Source organism: Oncorhynchus tshawytscha, linkage group LG09 (genome assembly GCF_018296145.1).
Source record: "Oncorhynchus tshawytscha isolate Ot180627B linkage group LG09, Otsh_v2.0, whole genome shotgun sequence".
In the NCBI taxonomy this organism is placed as follows: Eukaryota; Metazoa; Chordata; class Actinopteri; order Salmoniformes; family Salmonidae; genus Oncorhynchus; species Oncorhynchus tshawytscha.
Window position 1 is genome coordinate 39044265 of NC_056437.1, and position 17136 is coordinate 39061400.

Here is a 17136-nt window from a genome sequence, read left to right on the forward strand (position 1 = left end):
TAACTTCACAGATCTTCATTGTAAAGGGTTACATACTGTTTCCCATGCTTGTTCAATGAACCATAAACCAATGAACATGCACCTGTGGAACGGTCGTTAACACACTAACATCTTACAGACGGTAGGCAATTAAGGTCACAGTTATGAAAACTTAGGACACTAAAGAGGCCTTTCTACTGACTATGGAAAACATCAAAAGAAAGACACCCAGGGTCCCTGCTCATCTGTGTAAATGTGCCTTAGGCATGCTGCAAGGAGGCATGAGGACTGCAGATGTGGCCAGGGCAATACATTGCAATGTCTGTACTGTGAGACGCCTAAGACAGCGCTACAGAGAGACAGGGCGGACAGCTGATCATCCTCGCAGTGATAGACCACGTGTAACAACACTTGCACAGGATCGGTACATCCGAACATCACACCTGCGGGACAGGTACAGGATGGCAACAACAACTGCCCGAGTTACACCAGGAATGCCCAATCCCTCCATCAGTGCTCAGACTATCCGTAATAGGCTGAGAGAGGCTGGACTGAGGGCTTGTAGGCCTGTTGTAAGGCAGGTCCTCACCAGACATCACCGGCAACAACGTCGCCTATGGGCAAAAACCCACTGTCACTGGACCAGACAGGAGTAGCAAAAAGTGCTCTTCACTGACGAGTCGCGGTTTTGTCTCACCAAGCGTGATGGTTGGATTCGCGTTCATCGTCGAATGAATAAGCGTTACACCGGGGCTTGTACTCTGGAGATGGTGGATGGTCCGTCATGTCTGGGGTGGTGTGTCACAGCATCATCGGACTGAGCTTGTTGTCATTGCAGGCAATCCCAATGCTGTGCATTACAGGGAAGACATCCTCCTCCCTCATGTGGTACCCTTCCTGCATGCTCATCCTGACATGACCCTCCAGCATGACAATGCCACCAGCCATACTGCTCATTCTGTGTGTGATTTCCTGCAGGGCAGGAATGTCAGTGTTCTGCCATGGCCAGCGAAGAGCCCGGATCTCAATCCCATTGAGCACTGGGACCTGTAGTATCGGAGGGTGAGGGCTAGGGCCATTCCCCCCAGAAATGTCCGGGAACTTGCAGGTGCTTTGGTGGAAGAGTGGGGTAACATCTCACAGCAAGAACTGGTAAATCTGGTGCAGTCCATGAGGAGGAGATGCACTGCAGTACTTAACGCAGCTGGTGGCCACACCAGATACTGACTGCTACTTTTGATTTTGTCCCCACCCCCCTTTGTTCAGGGATATTCACATATTTCAATTTCTGTTAGTGACATGTCTATGGAACTTGTTCAGTTTATGTCTCAGTTGTTGAATCTTGTTATGTTTATACAAATATTTACACATGTTAAGTTTGCTGAAAATAAACGCAGTTGACAGTGAGAGGACATTCTTTTTTTTGCTGAGTTTATATATATATATTTTTTTTCAAGATTTTGGAAATTCTCCCACGATCCCATTTTCATATCAGGCGACCCCACATGGGAAGAACAGACGCACACAACAAGCTTCCATTTCCCAGGGGATTTATGGCTGATTTAAGATACATTTGGGCACTTAATAGGCACTAATATTTGAGATGGGAAAAATAAATTTTTAATGAAGTTGAACATGTGTTCTTTATGACAGAATGTTAAAATGAGATGAAATCAAACGTTTTGTGTGTGTGTGTGTGTTTATGTGTTGGCAGTGTTGGGCGGCCCAGGTTTAGTGAGAGAGGGGAACAGGGGTTATATCCTACAGACTTCCTGCAGAAGGCCATTAAACCAGTCAGACAACAGGAGAGATTGAGGGAGAGAGAGAGAAGCAGAAACTTTTTGATAACTAGCACATTTTCTGATCTTTTGTTGGATTTTTCTCTTCCTGCTCTTCTTTGATGTAATGTCATCTTGTTGAAAGACAATGCTAAATATTTGCAACATTTCAAAGTCTTACAAAATGCACACCCATCAATAATACTTCAAATCACAAGTTAAAAATGCTATCATGTGTTTGTTGGTTTTGGTACAAAATAATGCATGTAATGTATTTTGCCCCCTCCCAAACTCAATTTGTTGCAAAACCAACAGACTTGTATTCAATAGCAGACAGTGGTCACATATCAGGTGTTAAATTACTAAATTCCTTTCAAAATTGAGAAAACACTGTTCTTGTCACAGCCACTTCCTCTCTTTGTAACTGATATGATGCAAAGCCACAGTCGGTTTACAATGCAATCTGAACTCTTGTCATGCTGTCTCGGACCACAGAACCACTGCAGTCAATAGAATGGAGTCCTACTGAGAGTAGGGCTTGCAGGTTTGAACCGTGGTTCTACCGCACACCTGAGAGTGGTCTCAGGTCAGAGATCACAGTGCAGCTGGGTATGCCCCCGCCTGTTTGTTTGTGTGTGTGTGAAATCTTTTGACAGAGGTCGGCAGCAGGATGTCAGGCTGCGCTCTGATTTCCTCTCCTTTACTTGCTCCTTGACTCCACCTCCTTATCAGGGCTGCTCAGCTTTGCTGCTTTCTCAATTCTAGTCTTCAGACCCAACCAGACCCTCCTGAAGAAAGGAGGGGCTGAGCCGCTCACATCCCTTTCTCTATTCAATTACCATTAAAGGTAAAATATTAAATAATTTCTGTGTTACAATTAAGAACCTTACTGTGACTGTTTTCAATTAAAATTGTCAAAAATAAACATATAGCTTCTTAGCAAAGATCCATTTCTCAAGCAAGAATTTTGCTAGGACTTTCTGGGAGTGGGGAAAAACTGGAAACTAGCTGTTATTGGCAGAAAGGTTTGTAACTCTGTTTTGCATCGATCTATTAATTCATTTACCACCTGGTGATGTCCCCAGTTAGGCCAAAACTCCATCCCATCAAAACAGGTATTTTTCAAACAGCTCCTACACTGAAAGGGCATTATCATAATTTTCATAATTTCACAGTATTATTCCAACCTCATAGTGTGGAAATATATATAAAACATAAGAACATCATGTTTTTGACTGCACGGGGCCTTTAATTGCACAAACCTATTTTTTTACTCATCACATATGCTGCTGCTATTGTTTATTATCTGTCATTTATTCTTAGTTACCTTGTACCCCTGCACATCGACTCGGTACTGGTACCCCATGTATATCGGTACGTATTGAGTATTTATTATTACTTTTATTATTATGTGTTTTACTTTTCTATTATTTCACAATTTTCTTTCTCTCTGCATTGTTGGGAAGGGCCCGTATGTAATAATTTCACTGTTGTCTACACCTGTTGTTTACGAAGCATGTGACAAATAACATTTGATTTGATTTGATTTGAATTCATTGTGAGGATGTTCAGTTGTTCTGTTTATTATGTAGGTAGTGTACTAAATTGAGGCATAAATGTGACCTGACATGCTACTCAATTGAGTTTATATAAGTAGATTATATAAAGTATATAAAAACCTGCTAAAAAAATAAAGTGTGTAGTAATGTTGAAATGTCCCTTGTTCAAAAGTGGTGAAATGAGCTTCTCGAAAGTGTTGAGTGCTCTGTGTCAAGGTTAGTGATGTCCTCACTGTAGCTATCCTCAACTGTTAGGCCTCTAGAGAGGCCCATGGCAGGCAAGCGTGTCAAGTATGGACCGTAGGATCAGACATCTGCATCCTGTCATGGGTTTATGTCTGTCTGAGACACACACAGACACACACTTCGCACCTGCCTGTGTCAGTAGAGACCCCCTCAGATCAGCCTTCTTGGCTAGTTCCACCCTACAACCTTACCCCTCCTAACTAAAAAATAAAACTTCTAACACACATCATCAAGAATAACAACTTTTTTTTAACACTTCTTATCTCCTCACTCCCAAATATCCTGTTTCTTCGAGTTGCGGTGGCCAGAACCAATAGAAACCTCTTCCTGCTATTGGCTGACTTCACTTCCCAACGTTAGCACAATCTCATCCGCTCCAAACGGCGCTTAGTGGAACCTCAACTAGCTTGCTGTCCAGAAAAAAAGTGTATTCAAATTTACATCATTGTCTTTTACCAGGATTGAAAGGTCCTGAACAAATATGGCCAGCACCATCAAGGTAAATCCATTTTAGAACGTTTTCGCAAACTTTGGGGACTTTATTGGTCCTTTTCTGTAATGCTTGGGCATTGTCTTTAGTTTGTGTGGCACTGTACAGAAATACTTACCAAACAGGCAGGGGTAACACCCTTCTGCCATAATGGTACGACAAGATTTCTTTGCAAATGTCCTTTTTCCTATTCGGCTGGCCTGCACGGATTTAAAAAATCTTTGGGGTAATGACAAAATCTGCGATTTAATTCTTTCGGATGCTAAAGTGATTTGAGCTGGCTTGTCTTTTAAACAAATGAAGCAGATTATACATTTTTATCCATTATTATTTGGAGGGACACCACTATTTAAGTTAAAATATTTTTGCTGTGATATTTTTACCAAAGAAAATCAAATAATTTGTATTGTTCTCTATTTTGTTTCAGGGAAGTCATGCAGTTTGATATGTTCAATGTTTTCTGAGATTTGCAAATTTTCATACAAATATTTTCAAAATCTGTGGTATTTGTAAAAAGAACCATCTAAGAAAATTATGCTTTGAACAGAAAAATGTAATCCTGTTCTGAAGAAACTGAAAATTATTGGAGGTTTACATTTTTTAAAGACTTTTGTCATGCTATTGTTGCATTAATGTCAAAATCTAAATTAATTGTAAATAGTTGTAAATACTGCAGTAGTAAATAGTTAATACTTTGATATGGCTATCCTAGTCTATCAAGTAACTAGCTTTGTTTAGTTACTGTAAGAAGACCTATAAGACAATGGACAGAGGAGGAAAGCAGCAATTGGTGTCTCACCCACATACTGAACAAACTGACTAGGGAGTCTAAGTCACCTGGAAACCTAATTAAACACGGCATCTAAGCTTTCCACTCTCTAGTGCATCTGCCAGTGTCAGCACAAAGATGTTTACAACCTGATCTTAAACACAGTGTGAACAATAAAACCAAAGCAGGGAAGCAATAATTACATAATCAGCTGTCTTGCTGGCATTGGATGTAAACAGTTGCAGTTTGGGAGTAGAATCCAAATGTTTGGAGAGGGAGCTTGTTCTTTTGTGACCTGTTATATTGTGGCACTGGTTCTGCGGTTCAGTTGAGGTCCCAGGGAGAAAGGAGTGTGACTGGTGTTTATAAACTCCTTCTTGGTGCTTTGGCTGGCTTTGTGTGGAACTGATTTAGAAATGTTAAAACATTGTTAAAACAGTTCTAAAGCAGGCTGCTTTGTCGTCGACCTCCCCCTGTTAACTTTGGCAGGGTTCATTCCAGTTATCAACGCTTCTTCTGGTTTGTAACTGATGGAGATACATCATATTTTATGGATTGCAATAAAAAAGATTCCAATCAAATCAAATTCTATTTGTCAGATGTGCCGAATACAACAGGTGTTGTACACCTTACAGTTTACTTACAAGCCCTTAACCAACCATGCAGTTTAAAGATAAATAAGTGTTAAAAAATAAAAGTAGAAACTAGAAAAATAACAAATAATTAAAGAGCAACAATAAAATAACAGCAACGAGGCTATATACAGGGTTACCGGTACAGAGTCAATGTGTGGGGGCACAGGTTAGTCAAGGTAATTCATGTAATATGTACATGTAGGTAAAGTGACTATGCATCGATAATAAACAGAAAGTAGCAGCAGTGTTAAAAATGGTGGTGGGGGGTGGGGGGGGGGGGGGGGATCAATGTAAATAGTCCGGGTAGATATTTGATTAGTTGTTCAGGAGTCTTATGGCTTGGGGGTAGAAGCTGTTAAGAAGCCTTTTGGACCTAGACTTGGCGCTCCGGTACCGTTTGCCGTGCGGTAGCAGAGAGAACAGTCTATGACTAGGGTGGCTGGAGTCTTTGGCAATTTTTAGGGCCTTCCTCTGACACCGCCTGGTATAGAGGTCCTGGATGGCAGGAAGCTTGGTCCCAGTGAATGTACTGGTCCGTACGCACTACCCTCTGTAGTGCCTTGCGGTCAGAAGTCAAGCAGTTGCCATACCAGGCAGTGATGCAACCAGTCAGGATGCTCTCAATGGTGCAGCTGTAGAACGTTTTGAGGATCTGAGGACCCATGACAAATCGTTTCAGTCTCCTTAGGCGGAATAGGCATTGTCATGCCCTCTTCACGACTGTCTTGGTGTGTTTGGACAATGATAGTTTGTTGATGATGTGGACACCAAGGAACTTGAAGCTCTCAACCTGCTCCACTGCACCCCAGTCGATGAGAATGGGGGCGTGCTCGGCCCTCCTTTTCCTGTAGTCCACGATCATCTCCTTTGTCTTGATCACGTTGAGGGAGAGGTTGTTATCCTGGAACCACACTGCCAGGTCTCTGACCTCCTCCCTATAGGCTGTCTCATCGTTGTCGGTGATCAGGCTGTTGTGATCAGACTGTTGTGTCGTCTGCAAAGTTAATGATGGTGTTGGAGTCGTGCTTGGCCATGCAGTCATGGGTGAACAGGGAGTACCAGTGAGGACTGAGCGTGCACCCCTGAGGGACCCCCGTGTTGAGGATGATTATTTTTTTACTTTAGTTGGTAAATATTTTCTTAACTCTTCTTGAACTACACTGTTGGTTAAGGGCTTGTAAGTAAGCATTTCACGGTAAGGTCTACACTTGTTGTATTCGGCGCATGTGACAAATAAAGTTTGATTTGATTTTGATCACCTCACTTAAGTTGTGCTGCAGGAGTCATCCCAGTTTGCTCGTTGTGTTTCTTTGTAAACAAACACACATGACTGGCTTGAACAGCTGTTTTGGGGAACTAGTACCGGCAAGCTTCATAGTTATCTAGTTATCTAACAGGCAAAATAATGAACGCGATCTGCTTGATCTATTATCTAGTGCACAACTTAACTGCAGATATTTATTTAAAAAGTATAAAAGATATATATATATATATATATATATATAAATATATATAATAATTCTAAAAACGTATTGACACTATTGGAAAATCATACCTAGGGTATTTCGAAATACCCCAGGATACGGTATATACAGTATATATAGCATATACGGTATACCACCCAACCTTCGTGGACAGTCTATAGTCTTAAACAGTGCTTTTTCTGAGGCCAGTGAGTTGGGACTTCTAGTATGTATGTAGTACACAGCTAGTAAGAAATGATCACAGAACATAAGGGAACATTTTTGGAGGGACATTTTTTTAATCATTCAGATAACAGATCGTATCCCGAACCAATCAGAAATGTTCATGGTAGACCTACCTGTTAACTTTGCATGGTTGTTATTGTTTGAAAAGAAAAAAAATGAAAAATGGTTAAAAAAAAATGTTTCAGTCCATAGCCACTTCTTTAGTCCTAAACGTACAAAAATAAATAAGAGCTAACTTCATACATTGTACAAGATTCATTGAGTCAACCACATCAGGATATCAGGACACAAACAAAACAGCTTATCATGCCCGCCTGCAGACAGAACTGAGACAAACAATGCAGATGACTTGTATGTGTGTGTGTAATGCACATACCAGAGGGGAATACAGGAAGTTGTGGCTAACCAATCTCTGTAGCACTGTGGCTTTGTGTCTGAGGCCGTGGCCAAACTTTGTCACTGACCTATGAAAATAAATGCACCCATAATTTTTCAAACTGCAGCTTCCAAGCTTATTGTGGGCCACAGCCAAGTTTCACACTGTATTATAGTTTCACACATCACAAGTAGCCTGTACCACACGCAACAGCTCCGTCTCTTTCTCCATAACATGTGTTACTGCCAAATCAAGACCTCTGAAAATGATTCATCATAGGACATCAACGATGCAACAACATTCATTCTGTTCTGAAACAAAACACTATTTCCAGCAGTAATGTACAGACCATACTGCTTTTCTATGCTAAGGAAATGGCTTTTGTGGAAATGTAACACAGGAGATCTTCCTGTTTTAAGAAGAATGGACTAGTAAGGTTTGTCTCTGTCAAGTTATAGTAGGGTTCATGTACAGTCAATGAACTAAGCAGACCAGACACAGCTGCTAAGGCACTGGTGCCTATGGGAGAGTCACCTTGTTAATTAGACCGGAACTGACATTTATTTTCAATGGTAAGTAGCCTGATTGGGACATCTTCATTCATCCACCATTTATGGTGGAATCAGGGTGAGGGCTGCTAAAACAACATCCAGAATGGGTGCCCGCCAGTGGTGTGGTGGTGCCTGGAGATGTGGGTGTACTCAATTTTTTTTTAAAGGGCCCACCCGGCAAAGGAAAGGAGCCCTTTAAAAAAATGATATGAGAAACAGTGACATACACTCTGAATTACATAAAATGATCATTCCCGTATTGGTCTTTCATAGTCAAGCCAACCCAAGCTGTTGTAACGGTTTTCTAGTGGTGATGAAGGAGAGTCGGACCAAACTGCAGCGTGTCGATTGCGATCCATATTTATTAAACAAAACGTAAACACGACTAAACACTAAACACTACAAAACAATAAACGTAATGAAAAACCGAAAACAGCCTATCTAGTGCAAACTAACAGAGAGTACAAGTAAGACACTAAGGACAATCACCCACGACAAACTCAAAGAATATGGCTGCCTAAATATGGTTCCCAATCAGAGACAACGATAAGCACCTGCCTCTGATTGAGAACCACTCCAGACAGCCATAGACCTTGCTAGACAACCCACTAAGCTACAATCCCAATACCACCACCAAAACCCCAAGACAAACACACCACAATTACAAAAACCCCATGCCACACCCTGGCCTGACCAAATACATAAAGATAAACACAAAATACTTTGACCAGGGCGTGACAGAACCCCCTAAGGTGCGGACTCCCGAACGCACCTCAAAACAATAGGGAGGGTCCGGGTGGGCGTCTGTCCATGGTGGCGGCTCCGGCGCGGGACGTGGACCCCACTCCTTTAATGTCTTAGTCCCCTCTCCCTTCGTCCCTGGATAGTCCACCCTCGCCGCCGACCATGGCCTAGTAGTCCCCACCCAGAACCCCACTGGACTGAGGAGCAGATCGGGACTGAAGGACAGCTCGGGACCGAGGCAGCTCGGGACTGAGGGGAAGCTCGGGAGTGAGAGAAAGCTCAGGAGTGAGAGAAAGCTCAGGAGTGAGAGGAAGCTCAGGAGTGAGAGGAAGCTCAGGAGTGAGAGGAAGCTCAGGAGTGAGAGGAAGCTCAGGAGTGAGAGGAAGCTCAGGCAGGTAGATAGATCTACCAGCTCCTGGCTGGCTGGTGGTTTCAGCAGATCCTGGCTGACTGGCAGATCCTGGCTGACTGGCAGATCCTGGCTGACTGGCAGATCTGGAAGAGTCTGGTTGACTGGCAGATCTGGAAGAGTCTGGTTGACTGGCAGATCTGGAAGAGTCTGGTTGACTGGCAGATCTGGAAGAGTCTGGTTGACTGGCAGATCTGGCGGCGCTGGGCAGACTGGCGGCGCTGGGCAGACTGGCGATGCTGGGCAGACTGGCGGCGCTGGGCAGACTGGCGGCGCTGGGCATACTGGCGGTGCTGGGCAGACTGACGACGCTGGGCAGACTGACGACGCTGGGCAGACTGACGACGCTGGGCAGACTGACGACGCTGGGCAGACTGGCGACGCTGGGCAGACTGGCGATGCTGGGCAGACTGACGGCGCTGGGCAGACTGGCGACGCTGGGCAGACTGGCGACGCTGGGCAGACTGGCGATGCTGGGCAGACTGACGGCGCTGGGCAGACTGGCGACGCTGGGCAGACTGGGGGCACTGGCGGCGCTGGGCAGACTGGCGGCACTAGCTGCTCCATATAGGCTGACAGCTCTGGCGGCTTCTTACAGACTGACCGCTCTGGCGGCTCCGTGCTGACTGGCAGCTCCTTGCAGACTGGCAGCTCCTTACAGACTGGCAGCTCCGTGCAGACTGACAGCTCCGTGCAGACTGACAGCTCCTTGCAGACTGGCAGCTCCATGCAGACTGGCAGCTCCATGCAGACTGGCAGCTCCATGCAGACTGGCAGCTCCATGCAGACTGACTGCTCCATGCAGACTGGCTGCTCCATGCAGACTGACAGCTCTGGCTGCTTCATGCAGACTGACATCTCTGGCTGCTCCATGTAGACTGGCTGCTTCATGCAGACTGGCAGCTCGGGCTGCTTCATGTAGACTGACAGCTCTGGCTGCTCCATGCGGACTGACAGCTCTGGCTGCTCCATGTAGACTGACTGCTTCATGCAGACTGGCAGCTCGGGCTGCTTCATGTAGACTGACAGCTCTGGCTGCTTCATGTAGACTGACAGCTCTGGCTGCTCCATGCGGACTGACAGCTCTGGCTGCTCCATGTAGACTGACTGCTTCATGCAGACTGGCAGCTCGGGCTGCTTCATGTAGACTGACAGCTCTGGCTGCTCCATGCAGACTGACAGCTCTGACTGTTCCATGCAGACTGACAGCTCTGGCTGCTTCATGCAGACTGGCAGCTCTGGCTGCTCCATGTAGACTGGCTGCTTCATGCAGACTGGCAGCTCGGGCTGCTTCATGTAGACTGACAGCTCTGGCTGCTCCTTGCAGACTGGCAGCTCCATGCAGACTGGCAGCTCTGGCTGCTCCATGCAGACTGACAGCTCTGGCTGCTTCATGCAGACTGGCAGCTCTGGCTGCTCCATGCAGACTGGCAGCTCTGGCTGCTCCATGCAGACTGACAGCTCTGGCTGCTCCATGCAGACTGGCTGCTCCATGCAGACTGACAGCTCTGGCTGCTCCATGCAGACTGACAGCTCTGGCTGCTCCTTGCAGACTGACAGCTCTGGCTGCTCCTTGCAGACTGGCAGCTCTGTGTGCTCCATGCAGACTGACAGCTCTGGCTGCTCCATGCAGACTGACATCTCTGGCTGCTCCATGCAGACTGACATCTCTGGCTGCTCCATGCAGACTGACATCTCTGGCTGCTCCATGCAGACTGACATCTCTGGCTGCTCTATGCGGACTGACAGCTCTGGCTGCTCTATGCAGACTGACAGCTCTGGCTGCTCCATGCAGGCTGGCAGCTCTGGCTTCTCCATGCAGGCTGGCAGCTCTGGCTGCGCTGAACAGGCGGGAGACTCCGGCAGCGTAGGAGAGGAGAAAGGCTCTGGCTGCGCTAAACAGGCGGGAGGCTCCGGCAGCGCTGTAGAGGAGGAAGGCTCTGGCTGCGCTGAACAGGCGGGAGGATCCGGCAGCGCTGTAGAGGAGAAAGGCTCTGGCTGCGCTAAACAGGCGGGAGACTCCAGCAGCGCAGGAGAGGAGAAAAGCGCTGGCTGCGCTGAACAGGCAAGGCACACTGAAGGCCTGGTGCATGGTGCTGGAACTGGTGGTACTGGATCGAGGACACGCACAGGAAGCCTGGAGCGGGGAGCTGCTACCGGAGGACTGGAGTGTGGAGGTAGCACAGGATGGGCTAGACCGTGAAGGCGTACTGGAGATCTTGAGAGCAGTGTTGGCACAGGATGTGCAAGGCTAGGGATGTGCACAGGAGGCCTGGTGCGTGAGGCTGGCACCAACTTCACCAGCCGACTAACACGCACCTCAGGACGAGTATGGAGCGCTAACCCAGGTGCCATCAAATCCCCAACACGTTCCGTCGGGCGAATTCCATGCAAAAAGCACCAACACAGCAACTCCCTCATTTCTCTCTCCTCCAATTTCCCCATTAACTCCTTCACAGTCTCTGGTTCTGGTCTCCTCCTTGGCTCCTCACGATAAACAGGGAGAGTTGGCTCAGGTCTGACTCCTGACTCTGCCACACTCTCCCTGAGCCCCCAAGAAATTTTTGGGGCTGATTCTCAGGCTTCCATCCGCTACGCCGTGCTGCCTCCTCATATCTGCGCCTCTCAGCTTTCGCCGCCTCCAGTTCTTCCTTGGGGCGGCGATATTCTCCAGGCTGAGCCCAGGGTCCTTTACCGTCCAGTTCTTCCTCCCATGTCCATTTCTCCAGGTGGTGCAGCCTCTCCCACTGCAGCTGCTGCTGCTCCTGCTGCTGCTGCCTCTGTTGCCTCTCCTGTGGTTCCTGCCTGTTAACACGCTGCTTGGTCCGTTGGTGGTGGGTGATTCTGTAACGGTTTTCTAGTGGTGATGAAGGAGAGTCGGACCAAACTGCAGCGTGTCGATTGCGATCCATATTTATTAAACAAAACGTAAACACGACTAAACACTAAACACTACAAAACAATAAACGTAATGAAAAACCGAAAACAGCCTATCTAGTGCAAACTAACAGAGAGTACAAGTAAGACACTAAGGACAATCACCCACGACAAACTCAAAGAATATGGCTGCCTAAATATGGTTCCCAATCAGAGACAACGATAAGCACCTGCCTCTGATTGAGAACCACTCCAGACAGCCATAGACCTTGCTAGACAACCCACTAAGCTACAATCCCAATACCACCACCAAAACCCCAAGACAAACACACCACAATTACAAAAACCCCATGCCACACCCTGGCCTGACCAAATACATAAAGATAAACACAAAATACTTTGACCAGGGCGTGACAGCTGTACTGTGCAAGTAGGCTAATAGTATGCCTACTATTGAAAGAGATAAATGAGGCTGTCAACAGAGTCAGAAATTCATAGGTTTGGCCTCAAAGTCACACTTTTTTTAATAGAAAAACAACAACATTTGATCTTCTAAGTCCATAACAATATGCAGAAATCGCGCTGCCATTTCCTGGGTGCTAAGATTCTAATAGTTCGCATAATTTCAGTTTATGTGAGAAATCAAGCAAGTATAGTGTAGAGCAGTGATCCCCAAACTTTTTATAGTCCCGTACCCCTTCAAACACTCAACCTCCAGCTGCGTACCAGGGTCAGCGCACTCTCAAATGTTGTTTTCTACCATCATTGTAAGCCTGCCACACACACACTACGATACATTTATTAAACATAAGAATGATTGTGAGTTTTTGTCACAACCCGGCTCGTGGGAAGTGACAAAGCGCTCTTATAGGACCCGGGCACAAATAATAATATAAGAAAATCAATCATTTTGCTCTTTATTTAACCATCTTACATATAAAACCTTATTTGTTCATTGAAAATTGTGAATAACTCACCACGGGTTAATGAGAAGGTCTGTCCACACACAGGTCTGTGCCTGTATTTAGTTTTCATGCTAGTGAGGGCCGAGAATCCACTCTCACATAGGTATGTGGTTGCAAAGGGCATCACTATTGAAACAGTTTTAACAAAGTTAACCATTTTCACTCTAGTGTCCAAAACGTTTATCAAGCTGTCAGGCATTCCCTTGGCAGCAAGAGCCTCTCGGTGGATGCTGCAGTGTACCCAAGTGGCGTTGGGAGCAACTGCTTGCACACACGTTACCACTCCACTATGTCTCCCTGTCATGGCTTTTGCACCATCAGTCCAGATACCAACAAATCTTGAACACCAACGTCAATTTGATGTCACAAAGCTGTCTAGTACTTTAAAAATATCCTCTCCTGTTGTCCTGGTTTCCAGTGGTTTGCAGAAGAGGATGTCTTCCTTAATTAACCCCCAATAAACGTAACAGACATATACCAGGAGCTGTGCAAGGCCCGCCACGTCTGTTGACTCATCCAGCTGTAAAACATATAATTCACTGTCTTGTATGCAAATCAATAATTGTTTCAAAACATCTCCTGGTATGTCACTGATGCATCATGAAACAGTGTTGTTTGATGAAGGAATTGTCTGTATAGTTTCCCCCAGCATTGTTGCATCCTTATCCGCGGCAGCAGGAAGAATGAAGTCCTCCACAATAGTATGGGGCTTGCCTGTCCTAGCCACTCGGTAGCTCACCATATAAGACACTTCTAGCCCCTTCTTATTAAAGGTATATGTTGCTTTTATACATGTCTTACTACTCAAAAGTCGTCTTAATTCTCGCTCAAAAACTCCTTCAATTTTTCAAATTGGCATGTTTTGTTTCTAAATGTCTGCTCAAGAGTGGAGGTTTCATCTAGTTGTGAGATAGCCAGTGTGTTATATGTGCAAAGGTACTGAGGAAAGGCACTACTCCCAATATAAGTGAACCCCAAATCAATGTAGTTCTCATCATATTTGCGCCTCTTCTAGAGTCCAAAGTCCCTGTCTGTTGTTCAGTGCTTTCCCGGGTAAGGGGGCAGTAGCTCTTCGGCTGCATCAGATTCACAACTGTCAGTGTCCATGCTAGCTGGGCTAACAACAAATGTAAAATTACTGATGCTAGCATTGGATGTGCTCATGGAAGCAGAACAACTTGTGTCGTTGACAGGTGCACTACTGCTGGTAGTGGTAGCAGTACTACCTGTAGAACTGGTATGTGTCTCTATGGACACAGGCCTTACTTTTTTTAACCATTTATCCATTTTCGAGCAAACGGAATGAGCAGCAGCTACGTTTGGCTACATACGGACCCTTAGTGGAATTCCTGCGAGAAAGTAACGGTTAATGTAATTGGATGCTAATTATTTGACTAGGCTTCCTGCATTTGACATTGTGTTGTTACTTGATTGATGCAAATAATCATGATGTCATTCTGCCAGCTATGCATTTTTTATTTATTTTTTATTTAACCTTTATTTATCCAGGGAGATTTGAGATTTGAAATCTCTTTTTCAAGAGTGTCCTGGCCAAGATAGGCAGCACCAAGTCATTACACAATTACAGACAGACAACATGAACAACTACAGGAAATCTAGTAAAAAACCATAGACTTCACAAGAGAGTATCAAAATCATGAAACAGCTAATTAAAAGCATAGGCTATTTTGAAGCTAGTTAACTTTTAAGTTAGGTTTTTGGGAAAGCCTTTCCATCTAACAGAATATGGTTAGGCTAGGGCTGTGGCGGTCACGAAATTTCGTCAGGTGGTTATTTTCAAGCAAATAACTGTCGGTCTCACGATAATTGACCGTTTATTAACATAAACACATTTAGCATCTCCTAGCTTCCACACATAGCCTACAAGTCACTGATGCAGACCTTTGGAACGTCTACATTTTGAAAAGTCTAATAAATCCATGTAATATAGCCTACATCTTCACAATAAATACATTATTGATTTTAGACAGGTCTAAATAAACATGATGTAAAGAAAACGTAGTATATTTCAGAAGAACAGAATTACATATTCTTTATGTTAGGTCCTTATATGGCTATGCCAAATGGCTGTGGGCTACACTAGCGCATTTAGCAGACCAGATTTGCTTTAGGATTCTGTGGCATTAATTTATATTATTTTATAATATGAAGAAAAAAATATATTAATATTATGAAAGTTGAGAAATAAATATAGCAGGCCTAGCCTATAGAAAGCTGATGGGATCAATAGAGGCCATCACTCTGTTTTCGTTTTTCAAACACATTTGCATTGATGTCAGAGTGATTAGAGGGACAGTAGAGTGCTGAGTACCAGGCAGTTAGCAAGTTTGGTAGGCTACTAATGACTATCAGCAGCATCAGAGAAGCCTAATTACCTTGACTAAATGGTCACAATGAATTTGACTGCCTTCATGACTTGTGACCACCGTGTGGCGGTAATACGGTCACCGCAACAGCCCTAGGTTAGGCCTATCATTAGCATCATTATTTTGGAACATTTGTGTGTAGGCCTACTGCCGGGTGCACATTTATGCTCCTAAAATGTAAGAAAATAATAGTTCAAATATTGTGATCTATACAGCGTATACCTCCACTACACTATTTTGATATGCAACGTGGGGATTAGGAAGTGGGTATACCCAATGCCCACTGAAAACTAAGCGGGTATACGGCATATACCCTCCACTACATCACTGATGCGCCCGATGGCAGGAGGGGGAAGTGTGAGGCCTTAACCTGCACTACTGACGTTACGGCAAGGTTGACTGCCCAATGTCCTGCTGTGTTAAAATCGTAGGAGGTACTCCCTCCCCTTTTCTCTCTATTTCTCCCTCTCTTCATCCACCCATCATCTCCATTAGTGTTTCAAGTCTTTCAGCCACAATCAAAATGCCGATGGACGAGCACTTCCTCTTGTGCACTCCCCACCTCCTGATACCCCTCTTGACCTATCAGGAACTTTCAATGCAGGAAATGCTGGGAGAAGGGGAGCTTCCTGTGAGCAGCCACACCACACCATATCTCATTGGGAAGGCTTCCTGGGACATTCTGCATGAATGAGTCCAATTGCCTCATTGAGAGGGACTACATGACTTGAGGGACTAAAGCACTGTGGCTATGTCTCTGTATGTTACTTTATATGGTCAGAATTACCCAGGAGACACTGGAGCTAAAGGGACAGGTTTTGGAAGGAATGTTTTATGACAAAATGGCCATCAAAAAGTACTGTAAACCAGCTCAGGCTAACATTATTTTGACTGTTACTAAATGTGATTTGCACAGCATTATATGAAGTGAAATTAACAGTGTACTACACCAATTTTCCACTTATAAAGCTCAATATTTATGGAGGATAATCTACTATAAATGCCTTGGAGGGGCTCAAGTTCTGATTTGAACCAGCTGCCCTCTGGTCACCAGCTCATTTTCCTACCCAGAAGGCCATGTTGCTGCCCATTTGAGTGTCAGCCCGTGGAACTCCACTACATGCTACCATAGAGGACCTCCCTGAATGTATACATTATATAAATTATTTTCTGGTGGATTCAGTGTTCAGTTGGAACACTGGGCTTAGAGCAGCCTGTTTCTTCCCTGGCTAATTCGGGGTTCATTTTCTTTGGCCCGGGACACAAAGGTTGTGAAACAATCTCTCACTTTCCTCAGAAGAGGGATAATGGGCCATAGAGGAATGCACTGTACTGAGTTTTGGGCAAGACAGACTCTTGTGCTGTTGTGCTCTCCACTAGTTTAGTTTTCTCACATATTCCTGTTGTCTTGATGACGGCCAAGTATTTTCCAATAACTACTTTCCAGTGTTTTCCATAACTTGTTTCCCAGACACAATGTAAACTGACTGCGTTAAAATGCCACTAATTGGTTTTATATCACACGTTCATCAAAAATCCCAGCTGTGATTGATGACGGATCTCTCAGTTAGCCTGTCAGTTGGTTGCTTTTTGATTGGTTCCTGGCTTTATAGTCTTTTACATAGGATAATGGCTGAACCTACTGTAAGCTGTGAGTGGATT

The 17136-nt window shown here is 44.9% G+C and overlaps 1 protein-coding gene across 8 annotated transcripts in view; it reads left to right on the forward strand.

Moving 5' to 3' along the window:
- LOC112257946 (transcriptional regulator Erg) overlaps positions 1 to 17136 on the forward strand; it is a 103615-nt gene that overhangs the window by 52632 nt on the left and 33847 nt on the right. Inside the window, exon 1 of one of the 8 annotated variants that reach the window (XM_024431902.2) lies at positions 3802 to 4061. The exons of the other annotated variants lie outside the window; for them this stretch is intronic. Coding sequence (XP_024287670.1) covers positions 4044 to 4061 — 18 coding nt within the window. The 5' untranslated portion in view covers positions 3802 to 4043. Of the gene's footprint in view, positions 1 to 3801; positions 4062 to 17136 lie in introns of those variants that run through there. 8 annotated transcript variants of the gene reach the window in all.